Source organism: Anopheles nili, chromosome 3 (genome assembly GCF_943737925.1).
Source record: "Anopheles nili chromosome 3, idAnoNiliSN_F5_01, whole genome shotgun sequence".
Classification (NCBI taxonomy): domain Eukaryota; kingdom Metazoa; phylum Arthropoda; class Insecta; order Diptera; family Culicidae; genus Anopheles; species Anopheles nili.
In genome coordinates, this window is record NC_071292.1 from 26763535 (window position 1) to 26790197 (window position 26663).

Consider the following 26663-nt stretch of genomic DNA (forward strand, 5'->3'; position numbering starts at 1 on the left):
CTGCAGTCGGCTGGTTCGTCCCACAACCCTGGAAAGCAAATGTTCACCCGATCGTCGAGCTGGTTTAGCAAGTAACGTTCGATTAAGGCGTGTGACAACGGGAAGATGTCCGCGTGTTGGTCGGCCTAGGACGGTGCCTTTCTACAAATGCACGTTGGGCAATTGCCGGGATAAAAGTCAAAAAACAAATTTGAGATTTTTTTAAAACTTTTGTTATATTATGAAACTGGAGGGTTGAAGTTAGTTAACACCAAAATATTATGGGCTTAAGTTCAACATTCACGGAGTAACAGCCTGTCAATGTCGAAGATGAGTGAAAAAATTGAAAAATTGTCAATTTTTTAAGCTGACTTTAATCTTTTTTTTCTCTTTGACTAAATATCACAAACTCAACATTTTTGTACCATTTTGGATAGGTTATTCAATTGTTATTGTAATTTGATTAAATAAATTTAATTTTTTTAAAGAATATATCATCAACAAATGTAAATGTACGAAAAATACCATGTAAAATCATGTTTTTTTTATACAAGATGATTTTTTTTATTAAGCTTCAAAAGTCTTCAAGCAATGACATAACACAGGATGTAGTACAATAATTTATCTTTGATTTTATGACATAATCTGCTGCCACCTTGCGCCACCTCACATGAAAATGATTTTTTTAAACCGCACTACAGGGTTATTTTGGGGGGCGGACTGTTAAAAATGGCGCCTTAATTTTTGGCCAAAAGATCCATTGCCGGGAAATTCGTTCCTTTCAGCTAAATAATCGATGTTATTATTATTACTAGGTACTGGAAATATCCTTTCCAAAAACTCACGAATTCGCACGCAGATCATGCAAAAATATTGAAAAGGGTCACCCGAATTTATATAAAAAAACCACGTGACGCACCCTGCTCGCTAATCGAGAGGATTTCAGCGACGGATTTTGAACGCCAAAATCGCCAAATTTGAATTCGCTAGTAACGAGAGAACATGCGTCGAAGAGGATGCACGTACCAGCTGGAATATCGCACTAAATTTAATGGATTTCCCCTCCAAATGTTATCAGTACATATCGTCGATCTTTCTGGCGCATGATAATCAGCATCCTATCTCGTTTGCTCTCGTTTGCTATCGATCGGTTTGTTCTAAGCACACTGTAGCGTATTATTGAGTGTCTTATCTTGCCGGTCATAATTCGGTCGCAGCATCTCGCCGATCATAATAAAAGGTGTGGCAACGTACATAAAAAGCTTTTTCGATACAAAACATAGCAGCAAACTGTGTGCGATAAATTTCTGTTTCTTTAATCACTGCTCCCCATATTATTGAGCATCTTTATATCACAAAACTATATGAAAATAGCGGGATTATCAAACACGGTGTTCAACTAGCATGCATCACTCCATAGTGCAGGTAATGGTCACCTTCTAAGCTCGCCTGGTAAAAAAATATAGTAGCTTGTCCTTGTTACGCTCACGTGCTGCTCCCGTTATCCGAAATAGTAACGCCCATAGCGCACATCTTTAAGCCCATGGCGCACGTTTTTTATCAGCAGGCCAAATCGCTCGTCGTTGCGCGTGTTTCTTGCGCACGTGAATTCCACAAAATTCTATCGGTAAATCGCCACGACAAAGCCCACGTGACGCACGCTTCTGCTAATCGGGAGAATTTCGACGACGGATTTTGAACGCCAAAAGCGACAAATTTCATATTGTGAGTAACAAGAGATCATGCGTCGAAGAGGTTGTATGCACCAGCCAGATAACCACACTAAATTTAATGGATTTCCCCTCCGAATGTTATCAGTACATATCGCCGATCTTTCCGGCGCATGAAAATCAGCATGCCATTTCGTTTGCTCTCGTTTGCTATCGAATGGATTATTCTACGCACACTGTAAGATCTTATTGAGCGTCTTATCTTGCCGGTCATAATTCGGTCGCAGTATTTTGCCGGTCATAATAAATTGTCTGGATGCATACATTAAATAATTAATTGGTGCGATTGGTGAATAATTAAATAATTGGTGCGATAAATTTCTTTTATCTAAACCAATGCTGCTTTGTTTTGTATCAAAAAAGCATTTAATGTATGCAGTCAGACAATTTATTATGACCGGCAAAATGCTGCGACCGAATTATGACCGGCAATATACGACGCTCCATAATACCCTACAGTGTGCTTAGAACAAACCGATCGATAGCAAACGAGAGCAAACGAGATAGGATGCTGATTATCATGCGCCGGAAAGATCGACCATATGTACTGATAACATTTGGAGGGGAAATCCATTAATCTTAGTGTGGTATTCCAGCTGGTGCATGCAACCTCTTCGACGCATGATCTCTCGTTACTAGCGATTTCAAACTTGTCGCTTTTGGCGTTCAAAATTCGACTCCGAAATCCTCCCAATTAGCAGCGTGCGTTCATATCGTTCCGATATTGGTGGCTAATCGAAAGAATTTTTGTGATATCCACGTGCGCGAAAACCACGCACGACGACGCCAGATTTGGGACTGCTGATAAAAAGCGTGAGGCATGGGCTTAAAGATTACTATTTCGGATAACGGGAGCAGCACGTAAGCGTAACAAGGACAAGCTGCTATATTTTGTACCAGGCGCGCGTAGGAGGTGATCTTGCTTGCACTATGGAGTGATGCGTGCTAGCTGGACACCGTGTTTGATTATCCAGCTTGTTTCATATAGTTTTGAGATAAAAAGATGCCGAATGATATGAAGAACAGTCGTTTAAGTAATAGAAAGTTTTCGTGCACCGTTTGCTGCTTTGATTTATATCATAAAATGATTTGATGTATGCAGCCAGACAATTTATTATGTCCGGCGATATACTGCAACCGAATTATGACCAGCAAGATACGACGCTCAATAACATCCTACAGTGTGCTTAGAACAAACCGATCGATAGCAAACGAGAGCAAACGAGATAGGATGCTGATTATCATGCGCCAGAAAGATCGACGATATGTACTGATAACATTTGGAGGGGAAATCCATTAAATTTAGTGCGATATTCCAGCTGGTACGTGCATCCTCTTCGACGCATGTTCTCTCGTTACTAGCGAATTCAAATTAGGCGATTTTGGCGTTCAAAATCCGTCGCTGAAATCCTCTCGATTAGCGAGCAGGGTGCATCACGTGGTTTTTTTATATAAATTCGGGTGACCCTTTTCAATATTTTTGCATGATCTGCGTGCTAATTCATGAGTTTTTAGAAAGGATTTTTCTATTATCCTCCCTATTTTTCCTATTATTTTAATAACATCGATTATTTAGCTGAAAGGATCGAATTACCCGGCATTGAGATTGCAGATCTTTTGGCCAAAAGTATGCAGGTCTTTTTTAGCAGTCCGATCCTACCCCACGAATATTTGCGGGCTCAGAGGGATATCTGCAAGGCACGATGGCAGACCCAATCGGATACAGACGAGTTAGGGAGGTACCTTTACCCAAACTCTCCTAAAGTCTCCACCAGACCTTAGTTCTACGGCCCCAATGTGGATCGCGCCTTCAGCTTTATTGGGCGCAATTGAGGCTAATCTAAAGCTGTCGGAGATCCCTGTTCGTGAGCTATCTAAGAGCAATTCATCGGTTTGCTTCGGCCAAGACTTGGTCATCTGAATCCCTTCTTCCCTATATCCTAAATACCCTCAAGTTTTCCAATTCATGCCAGGAGGCCGAACAAATGAAACTGATTGAACAACAAGACCTGCAATTCGAAAGAGTCCTCTGAAGGAGAGAGGAATAGCATAGGTCCAGTAGAATTGCATAGATAAACTAACCTTGCCCACCCAGGACAAAGTGCAATCCATACGGTTGATGGGAGGATATGCCCACCAGCCATGGAATTTGTAAAATTGGAGTTTTGGAATTCGAAAATTCGGAATTGTTAACTGTGGAATGAATTTTATATTATGTATTGTATTTTTTATTATGAACGCAGTTTAACGGTCAGGCCGTCACTATAATAAAAAAATGTAATTATTCCAAAATGATAATGTATCGTGTTTCCAATAATACCAATTTGTATGTTCCATTTAATTTTTCCAGTAAATAATGGCGCTAGACTTTTATCCCGGTATTTGTATGGGAGTGCCCACTGTGAAATGGAGTCGCAATAAATCATTTTCATTAAACAAGTTTGCACAAGCGGAACTGACCTACTTACTGATTTGTCAACGCAACACCGCACGGTACGGTGTATTTCGCTTTTAACCATTCTCAAACGATGTGATATCCAAATATTAACATACAGGCCCCAAACATGGCGCGCGGTTTCATTTCATACAAGACATGTTGCTTTTTTGTTTATTTGTAGTGTAAAAAAATGGATCGACATCTATCCAATAAGATTTCCATCGGTATGTTTTGTGTTGCTCATTTTCTTCACTTTTCCGTGCATTTCGGGAACGCGCCCGCGCACTGCTGGCCAGAGATCTCATGTCACAATCTCGGCGCAACCCGCGGCGCATCAGTCGGTTCCAGTGGCTTTCCATTCCGGAATGCCTTGCCTGCCCACCTACGGTTGCTACGATCGATTACGCTAGTAATTAGATTAGATTTTGTTTTGATATAATTAATCCACTGTGTCACATATCCGGTACGCATATTATTATATGTTTGCTTCCGCGCCCGTCCATTCCGGTGCGGTTGGCTTACTTGAGTAGATTCGATTCCCGTGTGAATGCTTTTTTGTCCGTACTCGCTACTCACAAAACAATTTAACGACTATTAGCTGTATACTATTAGCTGATTTCACGTTATTTCATTATTGTATTTCGTTTTCCGTATTCAATGTCTATGCTAACTGTAGTTTGCTACTTTATGCCAACGCTTTACCATTGGAGTTGTGTGTTTCGTCTTTTGTATTTCATTCCCATCGCATATTGCTATCGTCGGTCTGCAATCCTTCTGGGTCCGTACTCGGGTTGAACGTCTGTCGCGTTCCTCGTATTTTGATTTTAAATTAGCAACCGTTTTGCGTACTGCTGTAAGCGCAGTAGCGACATGCTTCTAAAAGTCTGCCATAAAATGGATTGCTTCTCGTACGTCACGTTGCCTTCTGTTCACTACAACGTGGTCTCTACTAGTCGACTTGGTTTTGACTTGAGTTGCTTTACTTGTTGGAAATCAAACAAAACAAAACGAATGGCATTGTTGTTCCTCGATATCATCTTCATCATCATCATCATCATCATCATCATCATCGTCGTCGTCGTGTTTCGTCGTCGAGCGAACGAGTCGTTCGTGTACGTTCTACGTGATTGATTTGATCTTAACGATTTGCTTAGTAGTTAAGGTAGCAATAGTAGTTAATAGTAATAGTATCAAGTAGAAGCTTACTGCCAGTTATCGCTAGCCACAATAGTTCGCATTCTATTAGTTGAGTTTCGCCAGTAAATCATATCGCAATCGGCAACATCGCAAAGAGAACGACGTGTGTGACCACGTGTGTCGATTTCGATTAAATAATAAAAATAACGCTATCTATGGTCGTGCTTTGCGCAACTTTGCCAATTCTCGCTCGTATGGTTGATAGCACGATAGACTGAAACTCGTCAGCCGGTTTCTTCCTTCAAGTAAATACAACGAGGCAGACACAATTAACTACCGAAGGAGCTGAGATATGCACTGCTAAATACAATCTGCTGCTGTGGTTGTAATTATATTATCTAACTGACAAAAAAGAAAGAAACAGTAACAAAAGTAAGGCCGTTGCCGTATTTACAGAAAACATATCAATACACAAAAGACGCTTAGGGGCGCTAGTGCGTAAAAAAAAGGTTCAAACGCAGGCCAATCGTTATGTCTAATGAGAGTGAGAACAAATTCGAATCATCCTCTGTCGCGATTTGCCAGCGAAAAACTGGCAAAGACAATTTTAAATATCACTTAAATATTTAGCTACAATGTTCCCACGATGTGTACCATTCGACACGCGTTTGTAATGCTGCTTCTTTGTTAGTTTTAGTCATCTATCGTTTAGCTTCGAAAGCAGCTAATCCTCAGAGCTTAAGTATGATTTAAATTTTGTTATTGTTTGTTTTGTGTGTTTTTCTTTCTGCTTAGCTACAGGAGAACTGGTATGTTTATGGTTGGTTGTGAATGCTTGTAACTATTTCGACATTACGCGTGCCAACGACGTTCGAAATGTCCACTCCGTTCCATTCCTCGGTGCGGACATCTTAAATCAAATCACTTTTATCACTTGCGAATCCGAATGCACTCGCTCCAATCGGGTCGGTGAAGTTGCGGTTGTTTAATAGTAGTATATCATAGAGTTGCGATATAACGATATTGATGTACGTGTTGGCAGACTCTGCTGCATATAGGAAGCAAATGTTTGCACGCACAACTTATTGTTTCTCTGGTTGCCTTTCATTAGCTCTGGATCCCATTCAGTCAGTTTAATGCTGTCGGTTTTTCGTACTATAATTACCTAACGGAAGATAAACGCAAAACCTGTCGGTTTACGGACAGCATCGTAACCAAACGAACCGTGCTGGAATTGGCTACCACTATTCTGTCGCTTATTTGTCCCTCTGTGCCTTTCCCATATTGAAAGTAAAGCGATGTAAGGACTACAAACCTTTGTCTTGCCACAAGCCGTACTGAAACTCTGCCTAAATTTCAAGTTCAGTCAATCAGCCACTAATCGGGCATTACCACTTTGCCATAATACATTGTGTTAGGCTGGCTATACAACTAATACACCCGAAAAGAGAGGTTTTATCTCTGATACCAAAGGAGCTAATATCTTGATCTTCCAATGCATGTCCAATAATATCCCTCTCGCTAAACAGAATATATTGAACGAAAACATGCCATTCGATGTAGTCGCACTCGAACACAGAACCCAAAAGTATATTAGAACATATAAATCTGGCACTCTTCGCGTTGATTCCAATTCCGATGCCTTTATCTACAGTTCGTTAACCAAATTTTAACCGGCATTAGTTTAAGTCGGCCAACGGAATAACAAGAAAAAATAAGGGTTTGCTCTTTACATCTACTAATTTTTTTTCGTACAAAATAAATCAAATGCCTCGAGGAGAGAAGCAAAAATCAATGATTTAAATACGAAAAGGAGGCTTTTGAGAAAGATTAACACATGCCATCGCTAGATTATGCTTCTGATGTCTTCGAGCTAAGAGCTTACAATGTACGCTTATATTTAGTTGCATCAAGAGGAGTAAAATGCCACTTAATTAATCTGTGAGTCCTTGGGCAACGGCGGCAAGTTGATCTTTCAGTATTCGGAATCCCGGGCGATCCTCAGGACTGTGGGACCAGCACTTTTTCATAACCTGAAGAGAAATGGAAACCATACATCAGTTTGAATAGCACACAGAATACTTCTCAGCACGGCTTGGATGCTTACATCGTATATTTCTTTAGCGCACGCTTTAGGCTTCTCGAGAATGATTCCGCGTTGGACGCGTTCCACGACTTCTGTATTTTTTAGGCGACCGTAGGGCATCTTGCCGCATGTGAATACTTCCCACATTAGAACTCCTAGAAGGGGTTTAAAGAAACAAGAAGCTTGGTTAAGCGGTGGTGACTTTTCGTAAACTCCATCATACGACTTACCGTAAGCCCATACGTCACTCTTGGAAGAGAACCGCGTATAGTTCAGCACTTCCGGTGGGGCCCATTTGATGGGGAACTTGGTACCACCGGAGCTAGTGTACTGGTCGTCCAACACGTAGCGTGCCAATCCAAAGTCCGCTACCTTCACAGTGTTCTCGGAGCCTACTAGACAGTTGCGCGCTGCCAAATCTCGATGAATATAGTTGTGACGCTCCAGATAAGACATACCCTTGCAAACCTGGGAAGGAGTGAATGCGTGTTCATGTTGATCATTTGCTCTTCTATGCCGACGTCCAAAGAACCTCACCTGTATGCACATGTCTAGCAGCAAACCCATGTTTCCAATCAGCGATTGCTCGTGCCTTCGAAGGTAGTTCAGCAGAGAGCCATGCTTCATGTACTCGGTGATGATGTAGATGGGACGATGCTTCGAGCAGACACCGTACAGCTGCACCAGGTTAGGATGCTGGAGTTTACTACGTGGGCGGAATGGAAGGAACGGGTTTTAGTACACCAACGGCACCGGAAGATGTTCTTGGCAGAGTGTGAAGACACCCCAAAGTCGCAAAACACTTACGTCATTACTTTTGCTTCCTCGATGAAATCATCCTCCGACATGGTGCCCACCTTCATCATCTTAACCGCCGTATCGATGGAGCCGCGCCATTTGGCACGTCGTACCACCCCAAACTGGCCAGATCCCAGCTCCTCCAGGATCATCAATTCCGATGGATGAATTTCCCATTTGTCTGCGCATTGTACGAGAGAGAGAGAAGTTGTTGTATTAAAATGATTCTTTTTTTTCAATCGATCGTGCACATACCATGCGATAAACCGGCTGTCGGTGGCACTGGACGATCGCACGGTGACGTCTTAAGGCGACAGGCGAGCCCACCGGAGTTATGGCGATGGTAGTTTATCAAATCCGGGATCGTTTCACAGCAGTGCTTCTCGGAGAGGTAAAATTCACTGCGAGCATTCTGTTTGATATGGTAGTGCTTCACATGCGATTGTGGTCTGGTGGGAAAGAGCAACGAGGAACAAAATGCAACGCACGTCCTTTCGTGACAATTTTCGGTACAATTTACTCACACTTTGGTATGTAGCGATAGTGTGTAGAGACCCTTGGTGGATGATTTGCGGACCACGAAACAGCCTTCCTTGTCGTTCTGCTTCAGTAGCGACTCGGCACGCTGCCGGGACATGTCACCTACGTACCAGTCGTACTTCTGCAGTCCCAGCAGCTCCTTCTCCTTGACGTAGTTGCTCGGAATGTAGCCGATCGTGCCATGCTGATCCTTAACCTTCCACCAGTGTTCCTGTGAATCGTCAATCACCTCGTACTCGGCATTCTAGAACAAGAACAGTAAAGTTGCTAATATATCTCGCACTCGGAAACTAACCCCTTCAAAGACTCACCTTTTCGAGGGACAAATCACCACTTTCGATTGCCTTGAATGGGTAGAGGGCAACGACGATCTTTACCCGTGGCGATACATCCTGTGGATAAAGGGAGAAGCCGGATAAGAAAAAGAAGAAAAAACGCAAGAAAGAGCGTACAATAATCCCGTTCCAGTTGCAGCATTTTAAGCATATTAATTGCTCTAAGTAGGGTATCCGGTTTCGCAAAAGTCAAGCCTAACGAATCATATTAAATCAACTCACGAATGGCACGGTGGCAGAAAAAAAAATTATTCGCACAAAAGCAGGCAAGTCAGCGCCGCCAGCCAAAGGAAATTGCAAATAACGAACGATTAATTAGGAGTGTGCGCGGTGGAGGTTGTGTTGGTTTTCTTGTTGTTGCTTCCTTCATCGTGCATCAACAACTGCATCCGCAAAGATGCGCCCCGAAAACGTCTCGTCTTGTGGCCAAACGCGAAGGGCAAACGATCGCAATCAGCATTAACGTCGCTCGCTATAATGCACCGGCAGACACCCGTGACGATGGCCGCGGACAGACGTACCGCGCGATGATGAGGGCCGTCTGATGGATGGAGATCTTTTGCAGTGCCTAAAACCGCGCGTTTGCTAGCTGGAGCGCATCGACGCTTTGGGTTGGGCCGTCGTCGTGAGAATCTCTCCTTCGGTGGCGCGCGTTTGAATGGAAAATTCATTTTTCGGCAATCTAGTGCCTTCTCTCCCGCTGTCGCTTTCGATCGTGATAAAGCGCCGAAATAGTTACAAAAATAATAATGACGAAATACCCCCCTCGAAGTGAGGGTGTGTCTGAGGGTGACTAACTTGTCCTCGAGTTTGGGAAACGAAGCTTTGTACGACGAAAAATAAGATGCAATCCTGCATAAGAGGCCAAATATTTTTTTATTTTCTTTGTTCTACTTCATTCAGCCATCCTTCTTGCATCGCGTGAGCCGTGAAATTGAAACCGGAAATGGGTGACTCGCGCAGGCGCGTTTTTCTTCCCGATATACGTACCTTAGCCTTTGTGTTCGGTGTTCCAGGCGTTGCTGCTGGACCACCGGGCATATTTAAATCCCCTCCTCCGTTCACGTGCAAACCAACTCCGTTGAGGGACGCCGTTTTAAAGGAATTCACAGTCGGAGACTGGCGTGGAGCAAACGATCGAGAAGGAAAAGAGCAACAGATTGAAATATATTAACTGGGGTGCTACGAAAAGTAAAAATTTCTACATTTTTGAACGGTTGAATGATTTTCGACCCATCATTAAACACTCCAGAGGTTGCCACTCCTGGATGCCCGAACAGAAACCCATTATTTTGTCACTGTCTATTTCTATTGGAGATTCATCGTTTTGGTGGGTACATTTGTGCAAGTCACACATCTCGATCGTTACTTTAACATATTTTCCATTGCTTGGGCTACTTGCTTGGTGATAATGAATAATTGGTACTTGTTGTCGGCCGTTGCTACTAGTGTGCACCTGAGTGTAGTTCCATTATGCTTAGAATGGCATTAGCATTATCAATGTTCAACACATGCAATTAGCGCTGTCAAACCATTTATAACAGGCTTGATTGCCTAGTTGAACCAAACACGATGGGCTTTCACATTTCTAACATAAACAAGTAATAGGCTATGTATAAAGTTTCAAATTCAAATACTCTGACGCCCATCACGGCTTTCCTTCGGAAAAATGTTATAAACAAATTCCCAATATTATTCCGCGACGGGGCGGGATGATATCATTATAATAAAGAGCAATAATCGAACGTTTACGAATCGAGAATGGAATGCATGGGGGCTCAGCCAAAATGGCAAAGCAAACTAAAAGGAAGAGAAAACACAAAAAAAATGCCTGCCAGACCCAAACATCGAATTAGCGCTGAGTGGAGCCATTAAAAAGAGCACCCCTAAAAAGAACACCAGAAACAATTTGAAGAGTGTTCGGTTGCATCCGTGCGTGCGATAAAACCATAAGTCATTCTACCACGAAACACAAGAAAAAAAAACACCAAAAAACCATCCCCAAAAGAACCCAAAAGCGCAGGGGTGAAGAGAGAACGCGACGTCGCGACAAAATGACGGTACACGCGCATCGTATAAACCAGTAAGCCCACCATTCTCAAACACACACACGCGCGCGAGCACATAAACCTCGCCAACGTCTGATCCGTGAGAAAATATTCCTCCTTTCGAGTGCTCCCTGGCTCGAAGGGCACCGCGACTCGGAAGGCTCGAAAGGCAGCCGAAAAGGCTCGACCATCTCGAGCAACAACAACAAGAAAAAATGCTCGAATTTAACGAATTTAATAACACAACCCAAACGGTCCCCCGTCGATCTTCCGTGCGAAAGGGCGGAGGATGTGTTTCTTTTTTTTTTGCTTTTGCTCCGGGATTGTTGATTGTTTTCTCGATTTTTATTGTCCATCTTTCCCTAATTCCCGGCCATGCATGTGGAACCCGTGGGGCACATAAACGCGAACGCCACCGAAACAACAGCACAAATCAGCATCGGTTTGATGCTCTTTTGACGGTTGGGGCCAGCAATTCGGTGGCCACTCCTTACATCCCACTACCCGAGGAGAGGTAATCGGTGTCGGAAAATTAGGGACCGACCGAGGAAGCACCCGTGGAAAACGGGCCTTAGGGCGGAGTCTTGTGAACAGGATGCAGGGATTCAAATGATCAAACGATCACAAGCGATGGGATAACGATCGGTCACATTCGCCATTCGGGACGGTCTTCCGCCACAAGATCGAAAGGTATGCTACTATTCCTCTACATCGTGGTGGCTTACTCTCTTTGGTGTCTACATTTAGCCCGACAGACGATGATCGGAACCCTTGGAACGATTTTCGATCATTCCGATGATCGCCGATTGTCTAATAACGTAACACGCCCCTGTCCGGTCATGGTTATGCTTAATTGCAGTATTTTCTTGACGATCTCGCCTCGAGGCGGGGTTGAAAATGCATCGCGAAAAAGAAGGATCACTCGCTAATCACAAACACACCGTACCTGTGGCTGTGCAACGAAGGTGGGCGTTATGTTGCCTAAGCTGCTCGAGCTGCTGTTGAGATGATGGGACGACTGTTGGGATGTTTGCTGCTGCAGCTGGGGCGATTGTTGCTGCTGCGCTTGGATTGCAGCCTGAAGGGCTTGCTGTTGCTGGAGGTGCACTTGTTGCTGCTGCTGGACCGGATGCTGCAGCGAGGGCGAATGGGACTGCTGCAGGGGTTGCTGGGTGGATTGGGGCTGCTGTTGTTGCTGGTGCTGCTGGAGCACCGGCACTGTGCCGGAGTGATGTTGCAGTTGCTGCTGCTGGTGCTGCTGCTGCTGTTGCTGCTGTTGAGAATGGACCTGCGCTTGCTGCTGTGGCAGCGGCAGGTGACCGTTCGGTACGTTTGGGCTGGTACTTCGTGTAGAATTTTGGGCAGGAGAGCTTCCGGTACCTAAAATGATCGTAAAAGAAGGAGAAGCACTCTATTAGTTCGATTGGTAAATTTACACTTTCTTATTAGGTCTGTTTTTAATCCTTCAATCCGAGCTTCTAAACCGCACATAAAGAGCCTCACGGACAGGAAATCATTCCGTTTCACCGAGGATCATCATCTAAAACGGTACTCTCGCAAAGAAAATCGACGCCAGCCACAGATCCTCGCGGTAAACGTCTGGAATGTTTTAAGTGGCCTCCATCGGGGGTGCGATCGAAAAAAAACCCCACCAGAGAGAAGGCGTATCATAACTCACGATTAGGTAAGCCATTTCTGCCGCTTCTTTTTCGCTCATTCATGCGTTCATTCATTCGCCCATCCCAGGCGTGTCCAGCGGGAATCGCAGAAGAAATGCGCTTAAACCATCCGCGCCATCCGCCGCCGCGGGCTGTTGCGCTGCCCGAAGCAGGAAGCTAAGGCTTTTGTTCTTTGTCTGCGCGTAATTCGAACACACAACCGCTGCGCCGAAAGGAATGGTAGGACTTTTCATTCAGAATTTTATTACACACCGCTAAAGCCCGCACCGAATAACTTCCCGCCACAACCGTGGGAAGGCAAAAGGGCGTATTCGTTGCGCTCCCGGTTTGGGTGTTCGGTTTTGCTGCGCGATTTACGCCGTCCTGAGACGTCGCCGGATTGCGGTGCGTAATTGCGTGCGGAATTTGTGCCCGGTCTCGGTGCAAACAACGCGCACACAAACCACAACGCCATCATTCCTGCGGCACCAACTTCCAAACGCCCCGAGGGCAGGTGTGATTGATCACTGTGCTCCCAGTGAAGCCAAGCGCGATGAGTCACAACGGTTAGGGACCACTTGGAAAATGCACGTATCGCGGGTCGCTACAGCACTGCAACGATGCAACCAATGCATCCGATGGGTGTAACGGACCGCCGCGTAATGCCGCTCACAGTTGATGGCAAGATTGGCTTCTCTTGATGGGCGCTCGTACCCCAAGGACCTGTACCTGTGCGCGAAGGAAATGCCAGTGAAATTGCATAGTTTGAGCAATAATTGTACCGTAAAACATAAAATCCCGACCGAGCGGGACTTGCGCGCCGTCTCTGTACCGTGTTGGATCGCACTCGATACAACACCCGCACCCCCGAGGCGGATGTTTTTGGTCCGACCGGCAATTAAGATCTAATTTATTATCCACCGCGCAATGGCACGGGAATTTGCGCGCGCGAGCGCGTGGGAATTTCGCCTCCAAGCCCGGCCACCTAGAACACAATGATCGCATAACGCGAGATGTCCAAACAGCGGCGGTATTCAGCGGTCAACACGCGCCAACGACGGCAGAAGAACACTGACCAGAGCCCAGAAGTGGTGGCCGGGTCGTATTTTAACGTGGCACGATTTCCCGAAACACCTCCCCACGAGCTGAAGCGGGATAAAGCAAAGCGGTGTACACTTTATCACGCGCTTCGAGTGATTGCATTATAAATCCTGCCATATATTAGGGTGGGTGAGAGAAAACGCTGGTAGCTGGGTTTTTGAATCGGTAAACAGACGAGGATCATGCCGTAATCGGCTAACGTTAGAGGTTAATGTAGCGTTTCATTCTAGCGGCAGATTTCGTTAGGAAAAATGGATGAGTCGTGGATGGGCGATGGAACTTCAGTGCACCTGTGCGCATGGAGCTCAGGTGCGTTGGGTTATTATCCTACCATGCTTCGTTAGGCTTAGTTTAGGAGAAAATGAAACACCACCAACGACATGCGTAAGCGTCCCAACCAACGAAGGCGATCGCACGAAGAAGCATTGGGGCGTGTAATGTGCCTATAACTGTTCCATTCCTACGAAAGCGCGTTTTTTTTTTTCAAACATCTCAGGAAGAGTGCAACCCACTCAGCTCAATCACTTTATAGCTTCCATCTGCGTGCGTGTGGAGCAACGTGGAAAACGATCGACCGAATCAACCGATCGGGCAAGTGTCTTTTGTCTCGCGCGACAAACTTCACATCCGCCGCGTGTCACGCTGATGACCGGATGTGTGTCAAATGGTACCATTTCTATTTTCACCAGCGAGGATCGTTGCCCGGTGATGTCCCACGTTGAATTGGAGGGGAATTTACGAGGGCTGAGGCACACAAGAACCGGCGTTGGTGCATCGTGCCCGTCGGCAACGCATTTCCAGCGCCGGGAGTTCAGCTATGAATGAGCAATTTCGTGCTTCCTGCGAAATAGACTTCAAATGCACGCGTAAGCGAGTGCGAGCGATGCGCATCGTAAATCGACCGTGGTTTCCTGTCGGAAATCGGTTGTGCCGTCTGCGTGGGGAATTCTTAACCAAACCTATCGTTGTCTTTGCCATTGAAGAATCACAGAAATGTAGACATTTACGCGCTGCGATCGAGTTCGCATTTAAATTCTCTTATAGTTCATAGACCGAAGCAAAGGAACACCAGCAGGAGAAGCGTAAAAATAACAAACCAACCAGACAATCAAAAGCAATATGCTATGCGATATGAATTTGTTACTCGCGAAAAGATTACGTCGGCTCTTGTTTGACACGATCCCGAACAGCATCAAAATCTAACAATCGCTTCAAAATGAGCCAAAACGTTTCACACTTAATCCGCGTGCTTTCAAAGCGTTCCTTTTTTTTGGTTGGCTCAACCAACTACAACCCCCATTGCATCTCTATCAACCCGCAGAAAGCGAACTAACTGCGTCTGGCTACGGTTTCGTCACGCATACCGACGGAGTTTGCTCTCATTCCAGGTGGCGTTGGTGGACAAAATTGCTTTTAATTGTTTTTTGATTGCATCGCGCCCTCCTTCGGCGTCGCGATCGGTTAATAAATACGACGGTGACCTGTGAAAAAGCTCCCAAACCACAGGCAGGGGGGCCCATTTCCACCCATGCGGGCTTGCAATGAACACACGGGACCTAGAACATTAGGAGTGGAAAAACGAACCAGAGGACGAGGCACGTTCTGCTCGGGTGGTTGGAGAACTGAGAAAACAAAAAGTAAAATTAAATAAACAGCGCAGCATAGCCGCGAGCGGGCTATGTTTTTTTCCCTCTTTTTTCCCCCAATCTGCCTGAAACTGAAGAGGAAAGCCAAAGAGAGCGTCGGCTTGAAGACAGAACGGTAATTAAGCTATTGATGGCCGGAAGCAACTATCGCGCGGGTTTGATCTAAAAATTCATTTGTTTCTAATAACGCAACGAAGCGCGATGCAGACACCGAGCCGCAGAAGAACCCCACGAAGGCACACCTTTGGGATGGGAGAATGTTTTTTTTTTTCAGTCTCAGGGCATTTTTTTATCATTTCTCCATCTAGTAGTTTTGACGGAAACTTCTAAGAACGGACCATGCCCGTGAAGCAAACGGCAACCCTCCGTCACAAAGGGCCCCCACATGGCAGGGCAGATGGGCGGTGAGAAAATGAAAAAAAAAACACCCCGGCAAAAAGGATAGCCCCTTCGAAATGGGCAGCAAATTTAAATGAACGGGATTAGATATGCAACCATTTTTTACCTCTTGTCATCACCGCGGACAAACAAAAGGAAAACAAAATGAAGCAATTTGGGTGCGCCGTTCTGCTCGCGTTCTCTTCGCGTTTGCACGCTCTTTTGCTGAGAGATAATTCGAACATCATTTTCTTTTAATACAATGTTTTGGGTGTGTGTGTTGTTTTACAAACAATTCGCTAGGTCGCCTTTTTTTTTTGACGAAAATCTCACGCGAGACCGTTCGTTACAGGTGACTGCGCGTAAGTTCGGGGTGTGCATTTTAATCAACACTCAATAGGTTAGCTAAAAAAAACGAGCTGGTTTAAGTGCACCGTGTTACCGCCACATTGCATGACGGACTGGTTTTTTTTTTCACCCTCTAAGGATTTCTTTAATCCCAGTGCGAGCGGAGACTTGAAAGGTGATCGCAAGATCGCGCACCAACCTGAAAGCTGCAACGCCATTTTATGACGCGGCCGAATACGTTTTTAAATTAACGTACAAAATACGCGAGAAACTTGTAACCCTTTTAATCCCGCCTGCTCTAGGTTCGGCGATGAATCTTGCCTTTTCACACGACGGCTATCGGAGCGCAAAAAAGCACCACTCGCACCTCGCCATTAAATTCAGTCACGGGACAAAGCGTTCGCCGCCCATCGCTGACAAACATCTCTGCACTGAAATCCCCCTCTTCACAAATGGGCGCCCTTTCGAAGGCATTACACTAAAACAAGCGCTTAAAAAGGCTCCAGCCACCACTTGCAAGATCGCGTACGGCGATCATTTGCTTCATAATTAAAATTCGTACGGCTCGCGATGTGAACCCGGGGTTCTTTTGTCGTAGATCGCTCACGGGCTCCCAAGGGCGATGAAATGTTCCATTCCCAAAACAAAACAAAAAACCAACCCACAAAAATAAAGGTACACCGATAATTAACTCGCCGGGTCGCTCGAGTGAAAGGGAAAAGCAACGGAAAACGTGCACCGAAAGCGAGAAACCTCTCCACCAGAGGATCGCGACACGGCACAGTGTGTTAATTGATCCGGTTCGGGTGCGACGACGAGAAAGTGAACCTGACATGTTATCCTTGAGGGCCGCCAGCAACCGTTGTCTCCAGCAACAAAACGCAATCGAAAACGACCCAAAACCGGGCGATCGATACGTTCGACGTGACATATTGGCACAGCTGCTGCCGATCGCATTCATCACGGGTAGATCCTGTTCAGCGAACAGCCCCCGAAAAACCTGTTACCACCCAAAGAAGTAAAGCACCACGCGATGATCATTTCACACAATTTAATCCACTCACGCAAGGCAGAGCCCACGAGAGCACTTTATTGACAGTGGTTAACCTTATCCCGGGTTGTAAAACGGCTAATCTTTGCAGGCGCGTACGCGAAAAGGGAGGATCCACTAGCCGTTGCGCAATTTATTGCATTGTTAGTTGCCACTCGCGATCGCTGTTTCAATGTAACCGTGGAGATCGACCCAGGATCGATGGTGCGCATTAAACATTTCAAACCGCTTCATGCCACCGATCCATGTTAGCCTTTGGGCGGACGGAGCATAGAAGCCATTTCCAGGGACACGTCAGAATGACACTCATAATTATGCCTTACCGTGCCCATCGGACCGACACGCTGGTGCGTTGCAAGAGATGCAACCTTCGGGTGCTACATTCTAATTTAGTGCCCACTCCGCGGTAGCGAATAGCAACGGGGTGCAATCTCACCAAAGCACCAGTAGGGCTAGAGAGAGAAAAAAAGCCCCCTCGACAATGCGATCGTGCGTTCTTGGTCGGTTGGTTTGGTGGATCGATCGAAAACCCACCTCACGGTGGGCTTTGGCGGCGTGTAAGCCACTCACATCTCGCAACTGATCAACGCAAAGAACAGCGCGTGTAGGCTACATTTATTGCCCCCTTAATTGGGATCAACTTTTTACGATCACGGTTCGCGTGGTTTTTTTTCTCATCGTTTTCTTGTGTCTCTTCAATCGACCTCTACCGTGTGGGACGTCTAGAGGATAATCTATCCACCGTCTGCGTGCTAACGAGTGGTGGCTTTTTTTTCCTGCAGCCTTCTAGTGCCTTTCTTCGTAGGCTCGGGCACATGTGCCACCCGGCTCTATTCTCCCGGCAATGTGCAATAAAAAGCAACCTGCTGATGGAGGGTGTGTTTTTGTTAAATGATCCTTCAACTTGCTGAGCCACCGCGAGCAATGGAGCTATTGATCGGGCCCATGATTTATTCTCTACCCCTTCTTCGAGGTCAACCATGATTGAGTGCAAATGTCGCACGGTTCGTTCGAAGATGAAAGTGAACAAAAAATAACAAATCCAAACGAAACTCGGTCGTAAAAATCGTAACGCTCGACGAGTTGGGCGCAAACGGAAATAAACATTACTAACCAACCTACCACTTTAACGCAGCTCGATCGCCCGCTCGTGTGCGAGTTATTTGCATCAATTATGTCACAAATTGTTTTTTACGACCGCCTAATCAAACACGACGATCATCGATTGTGGCCGGTTCAAGCGTGGGGTCGTAAAACGAAAGATCAAAGGTACGGGCACCTGCTTGGCATAATGGTTTTTAACTAGCGAACGTTACTGAAATGTCAGACGATCGCGCTCAGTTGTGACGTGCCGTTCCAAAATGCCCGCTAGAAGAGCCCAACAAATTTACTTCTCTTTGAGTTGCGGGATTTGTTTTTTTTTTGGCGACGAATGCAGGGAGCGACCGTCGGACGGGCTCAAAATTAACTAAGCGTAATAAAATCGGAAACGATGGAGAAAATTCACCCTGACGAACTGAGGGGGGTAATAATCGGTGGAACCGACCGAAACACCGCTAGCTCCAGGGGGACCCCACAACTAGGATGTTGAGGCCGCCAACACCGGCTCCACTTTACGATTATGCGTGATAATCATACTCGCCCCGAAACCGGTGGCCCTCGTAAAGATGCACAGCTTCGTACGGCATACGAAGCGAGCGAAAGAAGGCAAGAGACAGCGATCATCTGAAGGGTGGCGTATCTTATAGCTCAGGGCTCAGGGTGAAAATCACGCACCATGGTGGGCCCAATCGGTCGTGAGCAATGGATAAGGAACCAGCCAGATCGAGCGCAAGTGAAAGAAAAATGAAAATCCTTTCTTCGAAAGATGCCGTAATCCGCTTAAACAAGGCATGTCGATTGGGGATAGAGGGGTGGCCCTTTGGTGCTTGAGAAAGGTGTTTGGGAACTCCAGTAGCCAGGGATTTTACCAAACTAACGGCACATACTGCTGTAACTGGGTCTAGAGACAAAGTCGACACCTCATTGGCGGCCTCGATCTCTGGAGAGTGATCGAGTGATCCCACCACCGGGTGTACCAGCGCGGCAAAAATAAAACACCACGAGGCGTGTGTATTTTACAACCGTGGGAATGCAGCTGACTGAAGCTCCAGACTTTATGGAGAACGGTTGCAGTGAAGATGGTTCTTCCCCCCGGCAGGTGAGATGATTTATCACCCGAACTTGAGCGAGTGATCGTTAAGCTTTCAGAAAAAAAATACGGTTCCAGTTAGTTAGTAGTCCGACCGCCCAACCGATGGATAGGCTTTTGACAAGGAGGCCGTTGGAGGTCGTTTTTGATCATCCACCCGTATTGGAGAGTCGCTATATTTTCGGCAAACACACGCACCACGGCACTGATTTTAATTCCTAATGGTCCTCCCGGCTGATTGCGTGTCGGGCCGCATTATGAACGCCCGTGCACGGACCGGGGCGTGTTGAAAGCATATTAATACCACCGTTGCCAAACGCCGAGGCCAGCTAGAGGTCACTTTAACGGTCGACCACCAACAAACGCGGCTGGCGAATTTTTCATCCAAATTAATTTCATTCAATGTAAATGAAAAGCGAGCCCTCAAGCGAAACGAGGCGGTCCCACTCACATACACACACACACGCGCACCCTCAGCCCACCCCGAAAAAAAAGGAAAACTTTAGCAACAAGCGTTGGTGCGTTGTAGCATTAACATTGCCACCAAGGTCTCGCGTCCAAGTACGAGACACCGTGCCCGGCGCGAGAGGCTTTTCCCGTGGACGTCCCACCAAGTGGACACTCCAAACGGGGAGGTTTTTCTTTTTGTGATGTTGAGCAAACGCTCATAAAACACTTGAAACTCATTACCACGGCGCGCACTATCGAAGTGGCAGTCAAAGTCCGGCCCCGGAGGTGCATTATAAAATCGCGGATTTAACGCCAACGGTAGCCCGACGAAGAGGCTTTTGTGTGGCCCCTGTGGTCACACTTTTCACGTCCCCAACGTGAGTTTGCAACGCAACGGCGAAGGGGGGGTGTTCTGCTTTTGTTGCTCCACTCGCTCGATTGAAGAGTCTCCTTAGGGTGGAAAAGCGAGAACTTTCGCAAGCCTTCTCGCCTTTTTACGAGAGCCTGTTAAAAGCACGTGCGCAGCGTGGTGAAGCGTACACTTTTCGAGGCTTTCCAGCGGCTAAGCGCATGCGGGCGAAATGTGTGTGTGTGGGCTTAAGTCCCCATCGTAGGGGGATGATCAACTTATCGTGGTAAAAATGAAAAATGGTAATCCGATCGGCACGGACGCAAGCACGAGAGAGAGAAAAAGAGAGAGAGAGAGAGTGAGATAAGGAGCGTAATTTACGCGAAGCTGTTGCATCACGACCGATTGACGTCATTGGGGCAGTGAACGACGAGCAATTGGTATTCATTTTTGATAAGAAACGTGAAACGTGCCCACGGGCAGAATCGCCCCTAATTTGTGCTTACATCGAGTGTGAGAGAGAGAAAGAGAGAGAACGAATAACAACGTGTAAAATGTGTAATTCACAAATAATATCATTGAACGAAAACTGTTACAATAAACCCACGCCATTCGTGTACCTGGTTGTTTATTGTACTAAGTACAACACATTTTCACCGGCTTCTTTCGTAAGAAACCCGACCACCCCCTTTATGGCTGTTGAACCGTCACTGTTAACAACACAACCCGGTTGGGGGGTTGTATTTTTAACAAGCACCATTAAATGTTTGTTTTCCACCGCACCACATGAAATTGAATTTTCCTCCCCCAATCAGCAGCACCACCCAACGCCGAACGCAGTTCCAGCGGATGCGATGCGATTCGATTGCGGCCCATCGGTGCACAAGTAGTTGCCGCCGCCGCCAGTGGGTTGGGTGAAAGTGAAAATTAAATGCCACCCAGAGCCGGGCGTGGAAATGCATGTACGCCTCGAGTGTTCGATGCCGGTCAATGCTGATGTGTTCACCCCTGCATTCGACAACATCATCACGGGCATGCCAGCATCAAAGCAATCGGGGGGGGAGGGATCTCTAATGAAACTGAGCCATGGAGAGTTGAGAGAAGGGAAGTAGATAACAAAAAAGAAGAAGAAAGAAGCGATTTTCTTGCTTTCTGTGACGGTGTGCGCAACATCGCGCACCGATACGGATACGGTAGCGAATTTCACCGTAATCTCCTCGCGAGAGTGGCCCGGGGTGGGTGGCACCCACCGATGGATGATGAAAGAAATCAATTGTTTTCTCCACCAATCAGCCAGCCGGAACAGCCACGTTCCGACACCACCGGGATGATGGATGTTACATGAAAGGAAAATCGACGGCGTAAAGCCAGCGCAGCCTTAAGTAAGTGCGCTACTGGGCGGCTGGAAATGGAACCACATTTTCAGCTCGAAACACCGCAAGGGGGCATCTGTTTCGAGTGTAATTGATGCTAGAATTAAAACGTGAGTTAAACACGCCATGACGTCGCGAACGTCCCGAGATGACTGCCATTCCAGGCAGGCTTGGCACCAGAGCAAAATGGATGTTGTTGTCGGGACTTGTGATGCGGGTGGCAAGGTTTCCACCCGCAGTTCAGCGCAGTAAACGATGCCACATTATCCTATTATTATTGTTGTCAGTCACCGGGCGCTCGAGCCGCTCATTACGCTAAAGTGAATTAATTGTCTGCCGTAAATGTGCGCGCCGTAAAAAAAAAAGATTCTATCACCTGTCGCGGGCAATGGTGCCTTGCCTTGGTGGGAGTTGTTTTGTTTGGGAGAACGGCCTTTTAGTCGCGTGGTCGTCCCTCATGGCCAAACCTGAGGTACAGCTTCCGTCAGAGCCTACCACAGGACGAACGGTGTGTGTTTCAACGTGCACTCACATCCCCGTCGTGGTGACAACACGATGCAACAGCGGAAGAAAACACGACCGGCTAAGGCTCGGTACACTGCACATGCACCAATACCACTAGCGGTTGAAATAAATGCCGCACGTAATAGGATAAATGGACGGTCGCTAATTGCCGCGTGCACCTCGAAAGGTTTCAGGAAGTCAAAGTCGAAACGCGATCGTTAAAGGATGGAGAAGACAATCAGCCAACAGCAGTAAAAAAGTGTAGTGTACTTCGTCGGGAGGCTACCCGTTATCCTGGGGCTATCAGAGGTGTACGACATGAATACCACTGCCCACTGCCATACACGGGCCGGGCCTTTGTTTGTCACTTATTTCTGGCTCATTAGCTGCGAAGATGCACTTTAATTTAGCGCCCGTAAATGTTGTGCGTTCAGCGTTCGTGTAACGGTGTAACATCTCGCTCGCTCGCCGTACTTATGATCGTCTTCGCGGTGGTGCAATGTTTGCCCCGTGAAACGCCACCCTAAATGGGCTTTTTTCCACTCCCATTTACACATCCCTATCGAACGTCCAGTGTGCGATGCTGGGTGTTGGGGCGATGAATCTCGCATTTGAAATCGATTCAAAATCGTCGAAAGCGCGGGCGCTTACGGCAAAGTATCACAACAACCGCTAACGAGACAGAACGGACCAAATCAATTAGGGTAAATTGCACGTCATTAGCCGAGAGGGCATCGCTGGGCGGTACAGAGGGCCTTCGTGCATACAAGGGTGTGGGTTGATTTACGGGCGATCTCGGGGTGATCGAAAGTGAAACAAGCGCAGAAGGATCGCCACAAACCAACCACGCGCGCTGGTTGGCACATGGACGTTGATGAAACTGATGGAAAAACGCGCACACACACACACACAGACAAAAAACAAAGGTTACGATCACGTAGCTCTCCCGCGCCGTGGGGTCTTCACCGTGAGCCCTTTTTCCCGTGGAGAGTCGCGCTTAATTTCTCCCCCACAGCTGAAAGTGAACCGCTCATCGTTGTTCGATCGATGGGAATGGGCAAGCGATCGTTCACGGAAGCCAGGGACTGATTGACTGTGTCCCAGCATCGAAATGTGGCCCCCCACCACCCCCGTTTGACCCCAAACCCGATCGATGGGAGACTAATGGAAAGAGGCCTACCCGGGGACCTGAAATTGGCACACTCATAAATCCTATCGATTTTTCGAACGGTGTGCGCCACGAATCTGGGCCGATCGAAAGCCGCGACCCGTTCGCAATCGAGGAACCGTTGCCATGGCACAGGCCAAAAGCGCGTTAGCTCATCGGAGGTCAAATCGTGGCAGCGATGGCGATTGCGATGGCCCTTACGAGCATGGGATGGATGGATGGTTGAGAGGGTGCTCGCGAAGGGACAGCGCGGACCGATCGACCGATCGGTGTGTGCAAACATGACGATCGAAGGATGATTATGAAACCTCGCGAAAGACAGAGACAACACAGTGAAAACCCTGAGGAAGCTGAGTTCGAAACAGCGCGACACGATGTGCCGCTGGTCTGCTGTGTAAGCGAGAAGAACAAAAAAAAACCACCCCAACGGAAAGACGGTTAGCAGGCAAAAGGTTAATTCGTGATTTGGATTTCCATTCGTTTTGCTGCGGTACGGGCCGAGAATTTGCCCATAGTTGAGCCACCTCTCTGTCCGTTTCGAGCGGGAAACAGAGCTAGTTGAAGTGCATGTGTGAGAAGGCAGCAAAGAAAACCCCCTTACACGAACAACGACGCACGTCAAGGACCGTGAACAGGTTGAAAGACGACCCCAAACACTTGCACCCATGGTTGTGCACCGATGCGACCCTACCGTAGATGGGCCGCAAGTGTACAGGCGACCAAATGCGGATCGCCATGCAAGATCGAGGTGCGACTGTGACATTTTCTCGCCAGCTTCGGGAGGGGAGGCGAAACTTCCCGTGTGGAGGTGTTCCTAAAACAATGGCTTCATTCGCCTCCTCGAAGCTGGTGGCTGTGTTGTGAGGCGTGAAGCACAAGCCTCGCGCGATCGGTTGGCGAAAATCGCGACATTGTTGCGAATAAAAATGGGGACGCACGGCGGTTTCGGAAAATGGGAGCACAATAGCTTCGAAAAGAGAAAAAAAAAGCAGAGCGCCATCTGGCGGAGCGCTCATGAGACACATTTGCATGGGGATTTGGATTGCGAAGCGCGCTTAAGAAGACGTGTTGGGATGCTCGTTCAGATCGTTCAGGTCGTGCCAACGGCCAAATCTTACCTAGTCTCCAGACCGAGAGCAGCGTCATTGCTTTGCTGAACGCTCGTGCGCACGGTTACGCTTGAGCTAGGGCGACCCGATGTCGTCACCGTCCAGTGGATCTAGCTCGACGGGTGGAACTACTTCTGCTACGGGTCGGGTGTATCGATTGCACTAACCGTTACCACCGCATATGCACACCACACCACCTCGCGAGAACACCCACACGTATCGAAAACACAAACCCACCCCAAAACGCACAATCAAGAAGTGAAAATAGACCAAAGAGGGTCTACTAGTTAGCCTGCAGGAGGAGAGCTAGAGCGACAAGTATTATGACACCAATAGCTAATAGCCAATAGCCTGGACCACTTCACTACGCTTCCTGTCGCGCAGGGAGACGTTTTTACGATAAAAAAAAATAGCGCCCAACACCCGCTGTGCTCTGGAGGCCCTTCGGGGTCTTATCAGTTTGCAGCACTCTGCGGTGTCGAGACGTTGAAAAAATCACCGACTTTGAAGCACACCAACGGCTGAACTTCCACGACCTCGAGCACACTGCAAACAGGTGACACACTCTCCACCGTTTGGAGTTCCTTATCACTGCGTCTGCTCTTTCGCTGATCGTAGTAGCCTCAGCCTTGGGAGTCTCGAGTTGCAGGTGTACTACAGGACAGTCTCATATGACGAGGTGTACTCCGCACGACACACAAAAAAAACGGGCTACATGCGCACTGCAACACCGAGCAATGATGATCGACTAATTTTCGATTTCTAATGCATCCACCATCGCGCGCTCTACTACACCGCACAGTACCAAGTAGAGACGGCTAGAACATCCACTCTATGGCGCTAATGATTCCCTTCACTTTTGCACCTCATACACGGCGTGGCTCTCGTCAAGTGCGGGCAGGTGCCAGAGGGCTCGCAGGTGCCATGTACACACCGTTCAAGAACTTTTATGACGGCTCTATAGAAGGCTCGTCAGCGCTAGCGACCCAAGGGTAGCAGCATGCACACACACATGCACGCACACATACACACCGCCGGGGAAAAACGTCACTCGCGCGACACCTAGCGGACGGGAGGACACACTCGGTGGCGCTTGCTGGGGGGGGGGGTTGGGTGTTGGGTTTTTCTAGAAATCGTGACACTAGCGTCGATCGGTGCAGACCACGGCGTCGTCGTGCACTATCCGCGATCGCGAAGCGCTGGAAAAACTATGCCCACCGGAGGCACCCGTTCCACGCGATGGAGCCGTCGCTGGATGGCGTCTCGGGGAGGGGGCTCCCTAGTTCGCTAGCTTTTACTTTTCGTCATGGTATTGTTTCACTCCCAGTGTCTCGCTCTCTCGCTCGCTAGCTCGCTATCTGTCCCTCACCGACACGCAACACACACACCGCCGAGCGGAGATATCTCGCGGGCGTTTGGTTGCTTTTCGCGCGAGCGCTTTCCATCTCGCTCGCGCGGCTAAGTGCAAGATTTGGTTTGGAAAATGTTGGCTGCCGTGTTATATATTTCCCTCGTGCCGGGGTGGCTCTCGAATCTGCCGTCCCGGCTCTCGGTTGTAGCTACAACAATCGAGCAAGCGCGGCCAAACAACAAAAGCTGACGCCGTGGCGAGGGAAGAAAGGCAACAACGAATCGGTGGTCGCGATCGTGATGAGAAATATATCGTGCAGCTTGAAAAAGGCAACGAAAGGCTAGAAAAAAAAATATATACTCCAAACCAGATGCATCTGCATGTAAGCGCCTGCGGTGGGTGTAAAGCCCAGCAAAAGCGCTGGTAGTAGTATCCGCCATCGGCTTCGGCTGTTTTAGTAATAGTAGCAGCCGCCGCGAGAAGCGTCTAGATGTGGCGAGTCTTTTGCCGGAGAAGAAGGCAAAATGTATGGCGCCATCCCGCATAGGTGGTATCATATATATTTTTTTTGCCATCCACCGAGCCTCCCTAAGTTGGGTGCCACTCAATCCAACCCCCAAGCCGGTGGTCTTTTTGAGCGGCGAGTCTCCAAACACAGAGGGTGGTTTTCGTACTCCATTTCATTAGATCGTGCAGGCGCGAAAAGTGAAAGATGTTCGAGACATCTCAGACGCTTGAAGTGGACCGCTGGGTGAAGGAGCGTCTGCTAAACAAATCGAAACAGAAACGGAAATTGGCTCCCTCTTGAGCCGCCCGTTCTCGAAGGCAAATGTTCGAGTGGCCCTTCTTGCCGTTGAGTGCGCAAATTTCTCGCCTTGTGGGGAGACGGATGATCC

The 26663-nt window shown here is 47.5% G+C and overlaps 1 protein-coding gene across 1 annotated transcript in view; it reads right to left on the reverse strand.

Annotated features, from left to right (window-relative positions):
• Window positions 1–7158: 7158 nt before the first annotated feature.
• LOC128727475 (tyrosine-protein kinase Btk29A-like) overlaps window positions 7159–26663 on the reverse strand; it is a 63784-nt gene continuing 44279 nt past the window's right edge. The window contains exons 5-14 of the mRNA XM_053821390.1: window positions 12037–12470; window positions 10033–10161; window positions 9019–9099; window positions 8692–8951; window positions 8423–8616; window positions 8177–8348; window positions 7907–8075; window positions 7600–7837; window positions 7391–7524; window positions 7159–7316 (exon numbers count right to left, since the gene is read on the reverse strand). Of these exons, the coding sequence (XP_053677365.1) occupies window positions 7218–7316; window positions 7391–7524; window positions 7600–7837; window positions 7907–8075; window positions 8177–8348; window positions 8423–8616; window positions 8692–8951; window positions 9019–9099; window positions 10033–10161; window positions 12037–12470 (1910 nt within the window). The 3' untranslated portion in view covers window positions 7159–7217. The remainder of the gene's footprint in view (window positions 7317–7390; window positions 7525–7599; window positions 7838–7906; window positions 8076–8176; window positions 8349–8422; window positions 8617–8691; window positions 8952–9018; window positions 9100–10032; window positions 10162–12036; window positions 12471–26663) is intronic.